The sequence below is a fragment of the Vicia villosa genome, unplaced genomic scaffold (assembly GCF_029867415.1).
Source record: "Vicia villosa cultivar HV-30 ecotype Madison, WI unplaced genomic scaffold, Vvil1.0 ctg.000477F_1_1_3, whole genome shotgun sequence".
Classification (NCBI taxonomy): Eukaryota; Viridiplantae; Streptophyta; class Magnoliopsida; order Fabales; family Fabaceae; genus Vicia; species Vicia villosa.
The window spans coordinates 53,118-70,405 of NW_026705231.1; the positions used below are offsets into that span (position 1 = coordinate 53,118).

Sequence of the window (17,288 nt, forward strand, 5' to 3'; positions counted from 1 at the left end):
TTCCTTGTCCCACAAATTGTCCCTTTTGTGGCTTAACGGAGGAGGATGATTGGCATATATTTTTCGGGTGTTCGGAAACTATCTCTTGTTGGAGGGCTGCAGGTTTGTTCGATTTTGTTGCACCTCTTCTTCACCGTCATAATGATATTAAATCCCTTATTTTGTATATGTGTAGTAAGGAGGATAGGAAGGTGGTCGGGCGGTTTGCGTGTATGATTGAGATGTTATGGAAGAATAGGAATGACTTCGTTTGGAACAATGAGAAGGAGGAGGCGACTAGGCTAGGGTGGTTAGCCTTTCATAAGTGGCAAGAATGGTTTTGGCTCAAAATTCTCAAGTTAATGAGGCTGCCCCCTATCAATCATCATTGGATTCCGCCTTCTTCTGGTTGGTTCAAGTGCAATGTCGACGCGGGTTTTAACCGCAATCAAGGAACTACTAATAGAGGTTGGTGTATCCGGGATATTGTTGGAAATTTTGTTAATGCGGGTGTGGCTTGGGATTTTGGTTCTTTCTCCATTCTTGAAGCAGAGACTTTGGCGTTGAAAGAAGCCATCCAAGGAGTCTTAACTCTTCATCTTGATCGGATTGTGTTCGAGAGTGACTCACAACAAGTTGCGCAAGCAATCCATTCCAACATGATGGAAGGCTCGGATTTTAGTTTTATTATTCGCTCTATTAAGCAATTGTTACTCGATTATCAAAACTTCGAGGTAGAGTTTGTTAAGCGTCAAGCGAATATGGTTGCCCATTGTTTAACAAAGGCGGCCAATTGTTGGTCTCGACGTAGTTTTATTAATTATTTACCTCATTGTATTGCTACAATTTTATTGAATGAAAGAAGTTAAGTTTGCTTTGGTAAAAAAAAAACACAATTAATAAATTAATGAATTATGAGTTTTTTCTTTAATTTCAAATAATTAATCTCTATCTAGTAAATAAATATTTGGGCCATATACAAAGTAATGACTATTTTTGTTAAAATTCTAAAATAATAAATAATTTGAATGGCGTGTCTCTATAACAAGTATATTTCATGAACTCTCTTAACAAATGAATTTGAGTTATTCAAATCTCATTGAACAATGCATAATAATTAAAATTATAAATTAAGAAAATTTATAAATAAAAATGAAAGAATATTATTTTTTAAAACGATTCTTATTAATTATTACTTGTATAGTCACCATTCTATTAATGTAAATATATTAAATTGAATAATACCTAATATTAATTAGACAATACTACTAAATAAAGAAAATAATAAAAACTTGCTTATGTAGTCTCTTCTCATTATCATTTCACCCTCCTAAAACCTAATAATAGCAAGATAAACCAACCCCTCAACCACCTTAACCACCCTCACAATTACTCTCTCTCTCCCTCTCTCAAAATTTTCAACCCATTTCCACATAATTTCATCTTTCCCTCCCTCACCCTTTTTTCTCTTCACCACTCTCACTCATACACACTATCAAACAAAAAATTCAAAATTACCCATTTATGGATCTCATTCCCCTATCACCAAAATTCAAACTTTAAACAACCATTTTCCACCCTTTATCCCAAATAAACAAAACAAAACCCAAAACCAAACCCACACTTTTCCTCCAAAATTTCTTACATTTCCTCAAAATTCTAAATCTCCCAAAAAAAAATACAAACTTTGTTCAACCCTAATTCCCTCCTTCAATGTGGCCACCATGGAACAAATCAACTTCCTCTTCCTTCTCATGTTCCTCCTTCAAAGACATTCAAACCCTCCTCAAAGACGAACCCATCACCACAAAACCTAAACCCTCTATATTCCACCGAGTCACACTCGCTAACAAGCTCCTCCGAGCTTGGTCAACTCAACCCAAACTCACTTATTCTCCATCCCCACTATCAGAAAACGATCCACGCGCCGCTCAACCGCATCCTCCTTCACTAACCCCCGTTTCACAGCAGCGCGTGGTTATCTACTTCACCAGCCTGCGCGTGGTCCGAACAACATACGAGGATTGCAAATCAGTGCGTTCCATCCTGCGCGGTTTCAAAATCGCATTAGACGAGCGTGACGTTTCAATGGACTCGGGTTTCCTCTCGGAGCTTCGTCGGGTCACGGGTCGTAAATCCGGGTTATCACTGCCACGTGTTTTTATAAACGAGAGATACATCGGTGGGGCCGAGGAAGTCAGATGGCTGCATGAGAACGGCGAGCTCAAGAAGCTTCTGGAAGGATTGCCCGTAGCGGATTCGTATCTCCACGGTTGCCACGTGTGCGGTGATCATAGGTTTTTGCTTTGTGGGGAATGTTCTGGTGCGCGCAAGGTGTACGCGGAGAAAGGTGGGTTCAAGATTTGTACGGTTTGTAATGAGAGTGGTCTAATCAGGTGTATCTCTTGTTCTTGTTGACCACGTGCACCTACTTTTTTTATTTTCATGATGTTAATTTGTAGGACCTGAACAATAATTAAAATAAAAAGGACAAGATTTTAGGGCAGTGAAATGAAAATATTTGATATACTTTTGTTGGGTTGTATTGTGCTTTGTAATTTGTTGGTATGTAGGAAAATGTGAAGGCCCATAAGGTAGAGATAGATGCATGCAATAGGAGTTTTCTGCCTCTATATTGGTATTGTTAACTACTTTAGTCTTTTTACTTGATGACACTTTTTTGTTGTTGTTGATATTATAAGCTTTCACGCTGTCTAGTTGTTATTAACCGTCTGATCTTGATCGCATAATTTATAACAAATAGATTTGATTTTATCATAATTACTAGTTTAAAATTAGAACCGTCTGATTAAAATCGGACGGGCAGATTCGACTATATGTGTAAATGAAGAGTGATTTGATGGCCGAAAATTAGGGTTTATTTTTCCCCTCTTATTATTAGCGATCCATATTTATAAACAATGTATATAAAGTTAGGGCAATGAAATGAATTAGAGAGTTACCAAACTTACCATTGTATTTAATAGAGTAATTCTTTGATTCATTCATTGCCATAATGATTTTATGCACAAAAGAACTATGGATATTACTTGTATCTCAAGTAATGTAACTAACTAAATGCACCCTTAATGGCAATGCAACATTAACTGCAATCTTTCGTGCATGAAATAATTAAATATATATTACATGTGTATATTCCTGTGTATATTCCTCATAAAATTATTGACCACTGTTTATCTCTAATCTATTTTCCTTTACACTTTTGTTCTTCAAATTGCTTATAGAATGAAGAAAATAAATGTTACAAAACATTTTTTTTTTCACTAAAAGAATCTAACACGGACAGGTAGTATCACTCGCAAAGATCTTCATATACATAAGGCATTGTATTTTTGGGGCCTTCGTCTTAGAACCGCAATCAGTGGCTCAAGAAATATTGGGATTTTTATATATAAAACTTAAATTTTGGTCATATGATTGGTCATAGTGTAGTTAATACTAAGAACTTGTATTAAATGAGTTGTTATAGTTTAACTCTTATAAGAACTTGTAAATAGGTTTAGTAATCAAGTTTACATGCAACTCTTCTTTCTTCCTTTGAATGCACTTATTGTAGGTTTCTCTTTTTCAAATTTTGAACATCTTAATTTCAAGTATTCAGACTCTTTCTTTGCACCTCCTTATAGATGTTCCACTTCTTGTTGTCAGTGCTTTCCTTCTTGTAGTACTTGGATAATCTAAAATATCTCTTTAGGAAGTTTTCCTGGTTTCTTTCTTTCTTGTCTGATAAATGAATTATTCTCTTTGAAAGTAATGACAATCAGAACAATGTTTTCAAAACCGGACCTGGAGAATGAACCGAAAATTAGGGATGACAATTGCCAGAGTTTCGTTAGGGTACTATACTGTCCGTTCCCATACCTACATTTTGAAAAAATTCTTGTACCTCTATCCATACCTTTGTGGACATCAACATTTGTACCTGTATCTATAATCTATGAGTACCTAAGTATCTATATTTATACCCGCTTATCTGTATTTCTAATAAAAATTATCGATCAATTGTAATCTATCATGTCATTTTAAGTTTTTAACAACATTTTAAAAAAATTCAAGAATGTTATTGTTGAGTTAAGAAATAAACAAACTTTTTTTATTAAAATGGGTATAAGTTTAATGATGTACTTAATAAAACTGATAATAATACATCTATATATAATAATAAAAATACAAAATATATAAATGTATATTGTGCGGATATGAGGCGGGGTGAGTACTAAGGTACCCGTACCTGCAGCCATACCTGTTTATTTTCGTGGGTAATTGTTTGTGGCCATGTTTAAATAAAGAAAATAAGGGAAGTAAAACATAATAAAAATTAACTTTAATAAAAAATTAACTTTAATTTTTTGAACTGTATGGTTCAGCGAAATTGGTCTCGATTTGTGGTTATTTCGATTTTTTTGCAGTTGAAGCGGTTTTATCCCAATTTTATAGACCTAGTAATTTGTTGGTCTAAATCGAACTGAATTAGACTACGGTTCAAAGTTAAATCTGATCAACTGATCGATTAAATCTTATTTTTAAAACATTGAATGAAATTTATTGGATTAATAAATTCATTGTAAATTCTACTCAATTTGCAATATGTTGTTTAAGCTCTTTTCTATTAAAAAAAACATATCTATCTTGTCATCAAATATGATCATACTATACAATTTCTTAATAAAAAATAAAAAAATACTTATAAAATTTGAAAATATATTTTTTAACGCATCTTATATATAATTTATATACAACAATCAAATATGATCATAATATACAATTTCTTAATAAAAAATAAAAAAATACTTATAAAATTTGAAAATATATTTTTTTAACGCATCTTATATACAATTTATATACAACAAATTCACGTGTAAGTGAGTCATATTTTTATTTTATCAACAAAAAAATTCTAAAATACGAAAGTATACTTTCTAAGATATGTATTCATTTTCTCTTGTTCCATTACTTTCATTGAATTTATTTTACTACAATTGTTTTACATAAAATTATTTTTGTTTTATTACAAAATGTTATTAAATTTTAATTAAAATTAATACAATAAATGTTGAATGAAAAATTATGTAGTAATATTAGTCATACTTCTTCTATTGATTTGGAATTCAGGCGTTTTGTATTAAATTAAATGCTTCTTTATTTTTTAGATTCCAATTTTCTCTACTTAAATTTTTGTAAGGTGTTCTACTGTGTAACAGAAAAGATATAACAGATGGAAGAAAATATGCAGGAGAATATATCCACAAGAATCACTTCATTATAGTAAAGGCTAGTACAACGAAGAATCTATGGAATTTGAGAATGATTACTCAATAGTTCTTGGAATGAACAATACAACTTATTGCAACAGAAAAGAAAGAGAATTCATTCACAAGGAATGCCACTAGAGGAAGAGAGATAGAGTCACTTGATGCCCGCCTTTCTCACTCCTCGTCCTTGCTATATATATGCTGTCAAACATAATATTTTCTGTTAGGGATTTTCACCCTATTGCCCCTCCTTGGTTCCACAATGTTAGGATCGTTTGCCATCTGTCCCTGATTGTTTCTAATTTGTCCTTTTCCTCCAACAGTATTATTGTGCCAGCTCATGACATTACTCCCCTCATTGACAAGGACCTTGTCCTCAAGGTTAGGATACAGAACCTTGAATTCATTCCAGTTTTCACAAGTGACTTGTGTTGGAAAAGTATCCCACTGGACTTGAACCTGCTGAATTGGTTGGCCATTTTGAATGACAGTGCGACGATTAACAATAACTTGAGGCAAAATCAATGGTCCTTGTTCAGTAGTAGTCAAAGGAAGGGGTAGCAGTTGTGTAGGGTGGTCACCTTTGCATAAATTTAATGCAGACACATGGAACACTGGGTGGATTTTCGCCGTAGTGGGAAGCATCAGCCTGTAAGCAACTTGGCCAATGCGTTCCATGACAGGATATGGGCCAAAGTAACACACACTGAGTTTCTGGTTGCGCCTAAGAGCTATCGAGTGTTGACGGTAAGGTTGCAACTTGAGTAACACCATGTCACCCACCTTAAATTCAATAAATCTTCGTTTATTATCAGCAAATTTCTTCATAATTTGTTGAGCTCGCATTAAATTAGCCTTCAGAGCAACCAAGGTATCATCTCGCTCCGTCAACAGCTGCTGTAACAACGGTGGATCACCATTGTTAACTTCATAGCGAATAAGGCCCGGGGGATCTCGTCCATAAACCACTTTGAATGGTGTCATGCCAATACTTGTGTGGAAGGAAGTATTGTATGAGAACTCTGCCCAAGGTAGTAATTTGGACCAAGCACGAGGAGAATGGCTAGTGAAGCAACGAAGATAAAGTTCTAAACATTTGTTTACAGCTTCAGATTGGCCATCGGTTTGAGGGTGGTATGTCGTGCTCATAGCTAATGTTGTGCCACTTAGTTTGAATAATTGTTGCCAAAATTGGCTTGTGAACACAAGATCTCAGTCTGATACAATTGTCTTAGGAAACCCATGAAGTTTAACAATTGTGTGAAGAAAAACTTTTGCTACTTTGTAACTGTTATAGTCAGCCTTGAGAGGAATGAAGTGGCTATATTTGGATAAACGATCTACAACCACTAGAATAACAGTGTAAGAATTGGATGGCAGCAGTCCCGTAATGAAATCCATCGACAAGTTTTCCCAAATTTGTTGTGGAATAGGCAGAGGTTGGAGTAATTCAGCAGGTAAGGTTGTCAAGTGTTTGGCTTGTTGACAAACTAAACACTGTGAGACAAACTCCTTGATATCCTTGGTCATAGTGGCCTAGAAAATTGAGTCGCGATGCAAGCTTTAGTGTGTGTAACTCCAGCATGTCCTCCCAAGGTTGAAGAATGAAACTCAGTGAGAATGAGTTTGATCAATTCAGGCTGTTGAGGAATAACCAATCGATTCTTCGAGAATAACATATCATGCTTGACTTGATAGTGAGACGTAGAACATATACCCATCAAGCATTGGTTTCTAACCTCTTCCAACACAGGATCCTTCTTTACAGGTGAATGAATCATGGAAATAAGCTGAGGTGTGTGTAATGATAAGCCTAAATAGAATGAGCGCAAGAGACTATCAGCTGCAATATTATCCACTCCAGGTTTATACTCGATGGTGAAATCATATGCCAAAAATTTGTGAAGCCAATGTTGTTGTTCGGGAGTTTGAATCGGCTGATCAGTGAGGGATTTGAGGCTGCGTTGATCAGTCTTGATAACAAACTTATGACCGATCAAATAGTGGCAAAATTTTGCCAAAGCTTCTTTAATAGCGTAGAGTTCGCGGACATACGCATATTGCTTTTGCATTCGAGGGCACAAATTTTTTGAAAAGTAAGCAATGGGATGACGTGCTTGACTGAGCACCGCACCGATACCGGACCGGAAGCATCAGTCTCAAGGGTAAAAGGCAATCGAAAATCTGGTAACAATAAAACTGGGGCTTGTGTGATGGCATGTTTGAAAACAAAGTGTGCCTGCACTTTGCACTCCATTGAGGGCATTAAATGAGAGATGGTGCTCTGTTTCAAGTATCTGAAGTAAAGAATCACCATCTGGCGGCTCTGTCTCTTACTCTGGTGAATCAGAATCATCAACTTGAAGAAGGAGGCAATGTTTGTTTGGACAATGATGGTTAGGTGTAAACTTGTCATCACAATAGAAGCATTGACCCTTGTCACGTCTGAGTTGAAGCTCAGCGGCGATGATGCTACGAATGGGACGAGGTTTGGGAAGTGGTGTTTGGGATTGGGGTCGGGTTGGTGGAGTGGGTAAAATTGCGTTGGTGGGTCGGGTTAGAGAGTGTGGGCTATGATTGTAAATGGGCTTTGTGGTTTATGGGTAGGGTTTTGTGAAGGGGTTGTATTTTTATGCAAATAATTTGGCTAAGGAAAGGGCGTGAGAGAGAGGGGTAGGGTTTTGGGCTATGACATCACGACAGATTTTAGGCTTAAGCCCACTAACGAAACAATCCAAGATTGCATCAGGGGATAGGCCATGAGAGCGATTCGCAAGGGATATGAAGGTGGAGTAGTATTCACTGATTGTGGAGGTCTGGGTTAATTTGAAAAGGGTGGGTCGTGGAGATTCGTATGGAGAAGGGCCATATTCCGATTCCAGAGCACGTGTGAAGGCACCCCAAGATCGAAAGGGGTTTTTACGAGTAATCATTTGATACCAAGGTATGACATCTTTGTCCAGATGCACCGCTGCAATGGTAAGGCGTTGATTTTCCGGTGTAGAGTAATAATCAAAAAACTATTCAACCTTAAAGATCCAGTTCAATACCTCAGTACCGTCGAATCTGGGAAAATCAAGCTTCATGTTGCGTATCTGAAATGGCAGCTGTCGTGGGGTTCCGTCTGAGTTCCCGCTACCATTCAAGGCTGGAGAGGGTTGTAAAGAGCCCAGTTGTGCTTCAACATGTTTGAAACGCACCATATCATTGTGACGGTGTTGAATGTAGTCGTTATGTCATGCGTTGGCATCTTCCATCATTTTCTGCATCGTGTTGTTGAGGCCATTGATGGCAGCTTCCAAACCTTTCATTCGTGTATTTTCCGCCATGGTAAGTTGATGAAAGCACCAAATGTAAGGTGTCCTACTATGTAACAAAAAAGATATAACAGATGGAAGATAATATGTAGGAGAATATATCCACAAGAATCACTTCATTACAGTAAAGGCTAGTACAAAGAAGAATCTATGGAATTTGAGAATGATTACTCAATAGTTATTGGAATGAATAATACAACTTATTGCAACAGAAAAGAAAGAGAATTCATTCACAAGGAATGCCACTAGAGGAAGAGAGATAGAATCACTTGCTGCCTGCCTTTCTCACTCCTCGTCCTTGCTATATATGCTGTCAAACAGAATTTTTTTTGTTAGGAATTTTCACCCTATTGCCCCTCCTTGGTTCCACAATGTTAGGATCGTTTGCCATTTGTCCCTGATTATTTCTAATTTGTCCTTTTCCTCAAACAGTATTATTGTTCCAGCTCATAATAGTTTTCTATTTTAAGATGATTTTATTTTTTCTTTTAATCTGAATTTTTAATTCCAAAAACTTGAACTTCCTCTTCCATAGTTGAGTAGAAATCTGAAATCCATACTTCACAGGTTCTGTTCCATTAATCTTCATCCAACTTCATGATTGATACATAGTTTTCCCCTTTCATGCTTTCGTTTAACCGAAATATCCATAAAAATTTTCAAACTTCCTCTAACTTCGTGACTTATACCTCGTCTTCATCTTTCATAGTTTCATTTGACCGAAATGCCTACAAGTTTTCAAATAATTTCTTACCCATAAACAACTTCATCAGATATATCTATGTTTTTAACCAAGTAACTGATCTTTGGAATAAACAACAATGACACTTACACTGTTTCAGAGTCTCTCTCGTCTAAATTAGGGAAGACATATCCTTGACGATCATATAGGTATCACCATGGTAAAATTATTTTATTTTAATTTATTTTTTAGTTTCATTTTTATTTTATTTTGACCAAACATATCTGTGTGTTTGGCAACTTAGTTGGTCACCAAAATTTTAAGTGTGTATCTTATTCTACTGTGGGTTTTTGCCAACTGTTTGGTCATGACAAATGACTAATAAATGTGATGGTGATAAAGCTATGAACTTTGAAGCAGATGCCATAATGGATACTGATCAGTACTTGATATTACATTCAAAAATCTGATTTGAAATATATTATTTACTATGTCCGTTTTCATTTTTTTTATTCTTGCCAATTTTTAGTAGTGAATATGGAGGTATTATCGATTTGTGTTTGTGAGATATTGGATCGAACTCTAGTATGGTCGAAGGGTAGCTTCTTGGTTCAACAGGATCAAGCATGAAAGGTTGTTCACATGCTGGTGTCGAAGATGCTAGGATTGTTAGCATGTTAAGTTAGGTTTTAGTGTTTAAACCCTAATTTGTTAAGTTAGCTTATTTATTAAGTTAGCTTGTCTAATGAGCCTTGTGGAAAAAGCCCATTAGTTAGTATGTTAGGTTTTATTATAAATAGCATACTAGTCTCTCATCATTGCATAATACAAATCCTAATTTAGGGTGAGAGATATTATTTGTTATTCTTGTAAACTTGTAATCTTGTTTATCTGCAAATCCTAATAGCAGTTATAATCAATTCTTGTGTTCTTCTTCTTCTTCATTGTTCTTTATTCTTTCCTTGTTTTATACTTCGTTAATGGCATTAAATTCATAACAAATTGGTGCGGTGAACGTGGAGCAGATGCCTTCAACAAAGTATGAGATTGAAAAGTTCACCGGAGTGAATGATTTCGGTCTGTGGCTCTTGAAGATGAAAGCCATACTGGTTCAGCAGGGTTGTTTGGAAGCATTGAAGGGAGAGGAAACTATGAATGCTACATTAACGTCAGCAGAGAAGACGAGTATGATCGAGAAAGCACACAGGGCAATTTTGTTGAGCCTTGGTGATAAGGTTCTCAGACAGGTATCAAAGGAGACGATGACATCAGGGTTATGGACGAAACTTGAAAGTTTGTACATGACCAAATTAATAGTAAATCGAATCTACCTGAAGCAAGCTTTGTATTCATTCAAGATGCTTGAAGACAAAGTGTTAGTTGAGAAATTGGATATATTCAACAAGCTAATTCTTGATCTTGAAAATATTGATGTGAAGATCGATGATGAAGATCAAGCGCTGTTACTATTGTGCGCTTTGCCTTGATCACATGCTCACTTCAAAGAAACACTCTGGTATGCAAGGGAGTCCTTGACCTTTGAAGAAGTTCAATCAACCCTGTATTCTAAGGACTTGAGGGAACAAAAGGATCATAAAGCCTTCGACTGTTGATGAAGGTTTGGCCGTTAAAGAAAAATTCTCGCGAAAGGACGGTAAGTTCGATAAGAAGAAAGGAAAAAGTCAGGAGAAGTCTTATAGTGGCAAAGCATCTGGTTTTCGATGATATCATTGTAAGAAGGATGGTTACACAAGAAAGGTATGCCCCGAACGCCTGAAAGATCATGGAGGTAAGGATAATGGTAATGTAGCCATTGTTGAAGATGATTTCGAATCATCTGATGTCCTTGTGGTTTCGAGCTGTGACTCTAGGAAGGAGTGGATTATGGATTCAGGTTGCACTTGGCACATGACTCCAAACAAAGACTTGTTCGAGGAAGTATGTGATCAAGATGGTGGATCAGTACTGGTGGGAAACAACAAAGCTTGCAAGATTGCAGGTGTTGGATCTGTGAGATTCAAGCTTCATTATGAGTCAATAAGGTTGTTGACCGAAGTCAGGTATGTTCCTGATTTGAAGGGAAATCTGCTTTCTCTTGGTGAATTCGACAAGAAAGGATATGTTTTCCAAGGAGTGAAAAGTATCCTAAGATTCATGAAAGGATCGTAGGAAGTCTTAAAACGCGTGAGTAAACAAGGCTTGTATACCCTTGAGGCTGAAGTTGTAAGTGGTTCGACTAATGTTGCATCCACGAAACCTTTGTCGAATACAAAAATTTGGCACATGAGATTGGGCCATGTCAGTGAAAGGGGTCAGGTCGAATCAGGGAAACAAAATCTTCTTGGTGGAGACAAAGTCGAAAAGCTGAAGTTTTGTGAACCCTGCGTACTTGGAAAATCTTGCAGAGTGAATTCAACAAAGGCAAACAAAAGACACATGGATCCCTTGGTTACATCCATGTTGATCTTTGGGGGCCTGAAAGGTGTGCATCACATTCTGAAGCGAGGTATTTCCTATCCATAGTAGATGGTTATTCTAGAAATTTATGGGTATTCATCCAGAAGACTAAGAATGAAACTTTTGAGAATTTCAAAAGTTGGAAGACTCTAGTCGAAAATTAGACTGGTAGGAAGGTCAAGAGGCTGAGAACCGATAATGGCCTTGAATTTTGCAATGAGGCATTGGACAGTTTTTGTGTTGCCTTGGTATTGCAAGGCACATAGTTACTGTAGGTACTCCACAACAAAATGGTTTGGCTGAAAGGTTTAATCAAACTATTTTGGCGAGAGTCAGATGTATGTTGACTAGTGCTGGGTTAAAGAAGGTGTTCTGGGCTGAGGTTGCTTCGACAATAACATATATGATAAATAGATGTCCTTTGACATCGTTAGATATGAAGACACCTGAAGAAGTTTGGTTGGGACATCCCCCAGATCTCGACAAACTGAGAGTATTTGGCTACGTAGCATATGCTCACATTAGGCAAGATAAGGTCGAACTTAGAGCTCTAAAATGCATGTTCATGGGATACCCTGAAGGAGTCAAAGCTTATAGGCTATGGTGCCTAGAGCCAGGTCACAAGAGGTGTATCACTAGTCGAGATGTAGTTTTCAATGAAGATGAGATGGCTTTCAAGAAAATTGATGATGATGATGGTCGAAGTGCAGAAGAGCTAGAACAGGTAGAGATTCCTGTTGAGGTGGAGCAAGTTAATGCTGAATTTCATATCCCCGATGAAGTCGAAGAAGAAGTAGAAGATGCTGAGGAAGTTGAGGAAACTGTCGATGACTACCTATTGTCAAGAGATAGGTTGAGAAAAGTCTTCAAGCCACCTCAGAGACTTGGGTATGCAGATCTTATAGCTTATGCCTTAATCTCTGCAAGTGAGGTTATAGACAAAGAACCTAGAGACTATAAGGAAGTTATGAGGAGTCGAAATAAGACTGAATGGATGAATTCCATGGATGATGAGATGAAATCTCTTCATGATAACCATACTTGGGAACTGATCAAGAAACCTACTGGGGCAAGGTTAGTCAGCTGTAAATGGATTTTCAAAGTTAAGGAAGGAATCAAAGGAGTGACGTCGAAAAAATACAAGGCAAGGTTGGTCGCAAGGGGTTTCACTCAGAAAGAAGGTGTCGATTTCAATGATGTGTTTTCTCCTGTTGTGAAGCATAGGTCCATTCGAATGTTGCTTGCCACGGTGGCACCGTTCGATCTTGAACTGGAACAGATGGATGTGAAGACTGCGTTCTTGTACGGTGACATTGATGAAACGATCCTGATGAGGCAACTTGAAGGGTATGTCGAAAAAGGGAAGGAGGATTATGTGTGCAAGCTAAATAGATCTTTATATGGGCTGAAACAATCTCCTCGACAATGGAATAGGAGATTCGACAAGTTCATGGCACACATAAGTTGAGCAGAAATCTGAAATCCATACTTCACAGGTTCTGTTCCATTAATCTTCATCCAACTTCATGATTGATACATAGTTTTCCCCTTTCATGCTTTCGTTTAACCGAAATATCCATAAAATTTTCAAACTTCCTCTAACTTCGTGACTTATACCTCGTCTTCATCTTTCATAGTTTCGTTTGACCGAAATGCCTACAAGTTTTCAAAGAATTTCTTACCCATAAACAACTTCATCAGATATATCTATGTTTTTAACCAAGTAACTGATCTTTGGAATAAACAACAATGACACTTACACTGTTTCAGAGTCTCTCTCGTCTAAATTAGGGAAGACATATCCTTGACGATCATATAGGTATCACCATGGTAAAATTATTTTATTTTAATTTATTTTTTAGTTTCATTTTTATTTTATTTTGACCAAACATATCTGTGTGTTTGGCAACTTAGTTGGTCACCGAAATTTTAAGTGTGTATGTTGTTCTACTATGGGTTTTTGCCAACTGTTTGGTCATGACAAATGACTAATAAATGTGATGGTGATAAAGCTATGAACTTTGAAGCAGATGCCATAATGGATACTGATCAGTACTTGATATTACATTAAAAAATCTGATTCGAAATATATTATTTACTATGTCTGTTATCAACTTTTTTTATTCTTGCCAATTTTTAGTAGTGAATATGGAGGTATTATCGATTTGTGTTTGTGAGATATTGGATCGAACTCTAGTATGGTCGAAGGGTAGCTTCTTGGTTCGACAGGATCAAGCATGAAAGGATGTTCACATGCTAGTGTCGAAGATGCTAGGGTTGTTAGCATGTTAAATTAGGTTTTAGTGTTTAAACCCTAATTTGTTAAGTTAGCTTATTTATTAAGTTAGCTTGTCTAATGAGCCTTGTGGAAAAAGCCCATTAGTTAGTATGTTAGGTTTTATTATAACTAGCATACCAGTCTCTCATCATTGCATAATGCAAATCCTAATTTAGGGTGAGAGAGGTTATTTGTTATTCTTGTAAACTTGTAATCTTGTTTATCTGCAAATCCTAATAGCAGTTATAATCAATTCTTGTGTTCTTCTTCTTCTTCTTCATTGTTCTTTATTCTTTCCTTGTTTTATACTTCGTTATTGGCATTGAATTCACAACAAATTGGTGCCGTGAACGTGGAGCAGATGCCTTCAACAAAGTATGAGATTGAAAAGTTCACCGGAGTGAATGATTTCGGTCTGTGGCGCTTGAAGATGAAATCCATACTGGTTCAGCAGGGTTGTTTGGAAGCATTGAAGGGAGAGGCAACGATGAATGCTACATTAACGTCAGCAGAGAAGACGAGTATGATCGAGAAAGCACACAGGGCAATTTTGTCGAGCCTTGGTGATAAGGTTCTCAGACATGTATCAAAGGAGACGATGACATCAGGGTTATGGACGAAACTTGAAAGTTTGTACATGACCAAATTACTGGTAAATCGACTCTACCTGAAGCAAGCTTTGTATTCATTCAAGATGATTGAAGACAAAGTGTTATCTGAGAAATTGGATATATTCAACAAGCTGATTCTTGATCTTGAAAATATTGATGCGAAGATCGATGATGAAGATCAAGCGCTGTTACTATTATGCGCTTCGCCTCGATCACATGCTCACTTCAAAGAAACACTCCTGTATGGAAGGGAGTCCTTGACCTTTGAAGAAGTTCAATCAGCCCTGTGTTCTTAGGACTTGAGGGAACAAAAGGAGTATTAACCTTCGACTGTTGATGAAGGTTTGGCCGTTAAAGAAAAATTCTCGCGAAAGGACGGTAATTTTGATAAGAAGAAAGGAAAAAGTCAGGAGAAGTCTTATAGTGGCGAAGCATCTTGTTTTCGATGATATCATTGTAAGAAGGATGGTTACACAAGAAAGGTATGCCCCGAACGCCTGAAAGATCATGGAGGTAAGGATAATGGTAATGTAGCCATTGTTGAAGATGATTTCGAATCATCTGATGTCCTTGTGGTTTCGAGCTGTGACTCTATGAAGGAGTGGATTATGGATTCAGGTTGCACTTGGCACATGACTCCAAACAAAGACTTGTTCGAGGAATTATGTGATCAAATGGTGGATCAGTACTGGTGGGAAACAACAAAGCTTGCAAGATTGCAGGTGTTGGATCTGTGAGATTCAAGCTTCATTATGAGTCAATAAGGTTGTTGACCGAAGTCAGGTATGTTCCTGATTTGAAGGGAAATCTGCTTTCTCTTGGTGAATTCGCCAAGAAAGGATATGTTTTCCAAGGAGTGAAAAGTATCCTAAGATTCATGAAAGGATCGTAGGAAGTCTTGAGACGCGTGAGTAAACAAGGCTTGTATACCCTTGAGGCTGAAGTTGTAAGGGGTTCGACTAATGTTGCATCCACGAAACCTTTGTCGAATACAAAAATTTGGCACATGAGATTGGGCCATGTCAGTGAAAGGGGTCAGGTCGAATTAGGGAAACAAAATCTTCTTGGTGGAGACAAAGTCGAAAAGCTGAAGTTTTGTGAACCCTGCGTACTTGCAAAATCTTGCAGAGTGAATTCAACAAAGGCAAACAAAGAACACATGGATCCCTTGGTTACATCCATGCTGATCTTTGGGGGCCTGAAAGGTGTGCATCACATTCTGAAGCGAGGTATTTCCTATCCATAATAGATGGTTATTCTAGAAATTTATGGGTATTCATCCAGAAGACTAAGGATGAAACTTTTTAGAATGTCAAAAGTTGGAAGACTCTAGTCGAAAATCAGACTGGTAGGAAGGTCAAGAGGCTGAGAACCGATAATGGCCTTGAATTTTACAATGAGGCATTGGACAGTTTTTATGTTGCCTTTGGTATTGCAAGGCACATAATTACTGTAGGTACTCCACAACAAAATGGTTTGGCTGAAAGGTTTAATCAAACTATTTTGGCGAGAGTCAGATGTATGTTGACTAGTGCTGGGTTAAAGAAGGTGTTCTGGGCTGAGGTTGCTTCGACAACAACATATCTGATAAATAGATGTCCTTTGACATCGTTAGATATGAAGACACCTGAAGAAGTTTGGTCGGGACATCCCCCAGATCTCGACAAACTGAGAGTATTTGGCTACGTAGCATATGCTCACATTAGGCAAGATAAGGTCGAACTTAGAGCTCTGAAATGCATGTTCATGGGATACCCTGAAGGAGTCAAAGCTTATAGGCTATGGTGCCTAGAGCCAGGTCACAAGAGGTGTATCACAAGTCGAGATGTAGTTTTCAAGGAAGCTGAGATGGATTTCAAGAAAATTGATGATGATGATGATGGTCGAAGTGCAGAAGAGCTAGAACAGATAGAGATTCCTGTTGAGGTGGAGCAAGTTAATGCTGAATTTCATATCCCCGTTGAAGTCGAAGAAGAAGTAGAAGATTCTGAGGAAGTTGAGGAAACTGTCGATGACTACCTATTGTCAAGAGATAGGTTGAGAAGAGTCATCAAGCCACCTCAGAGACTTGGGTATGCAGATCTTATAGCTTATGCCTTAATCTTTGGAAGTGAGGTTATAGACAAAGAACCTAGAGACTATACGGAAGTTACGAGGAGTCGAAATAAGGCTGAATGGATGAATGCCATGGATGATGAGATGAAATCTCTTCATGATAACCATACTTGGGAACTGATCAAGAAACCTATTGGGGCAAGGTTAGTCAGCTGTAAATGGATTTTCAAAGTTAAGGAAGGAATCAAAGGAGTGACGTCGAAAAAATACAAGGCAAGGTTGGTCGCAAGGGGTTTCACTCAGAAAGAAGGTGTCGATTTCAATGATGTGTTTTCTCCTGTTGTGAAGCATAGGTCCATTCGAATGCTGCTTGCCACGGTGGCACCGTTCGATCTTAAACTGGAACAGATGGATGTGAAGACTGCGTTCTTGTATGGTGACATAGATGAAGCGATCCTGATGAGGCAACTTGAAGGGTATGTCGAAAAGGGGAAGGAGGATTATGTGTGCAAGCTAAATAGATCTTTATATGGGCTGAAACAATCTCCTCGACAATGGAATAGGAGATTCGACAAGTTCATAGCACACATAAGTTGAGCAGAAATCTGAAATCCATACTTCACAGGTTCTGTTCCA

The 17,288-nt window shown here is 37.4% G+C and overlaps 1 protein-coding gene across 1 annotated transcript; it reads left to right on the plus strand.

Moving 5' to 3' along the window:
* The first annotated feature begins 1,346 nt into the window (after nt 1–1,346).
* On the plus strand, nt 1,347–2,672 carry LOC131628780 (uncharacterized protein At5g39865-like). Its single transcript, XM_058899599.1, has one exon. It carries the CDS (start codon nt 1,693–1,695, stop codon nt 2,395–2,397), a length of 705 nt encoding a protein of 234 aa, XP_058755582.1. The 5' UTR covers nt 1,347–1,692; the 3' UTR covers nt 2,398–2,672.
* The last annotated feature ends 14,616 nt before the right edge of the window (nt 2,673–17,288 follow it).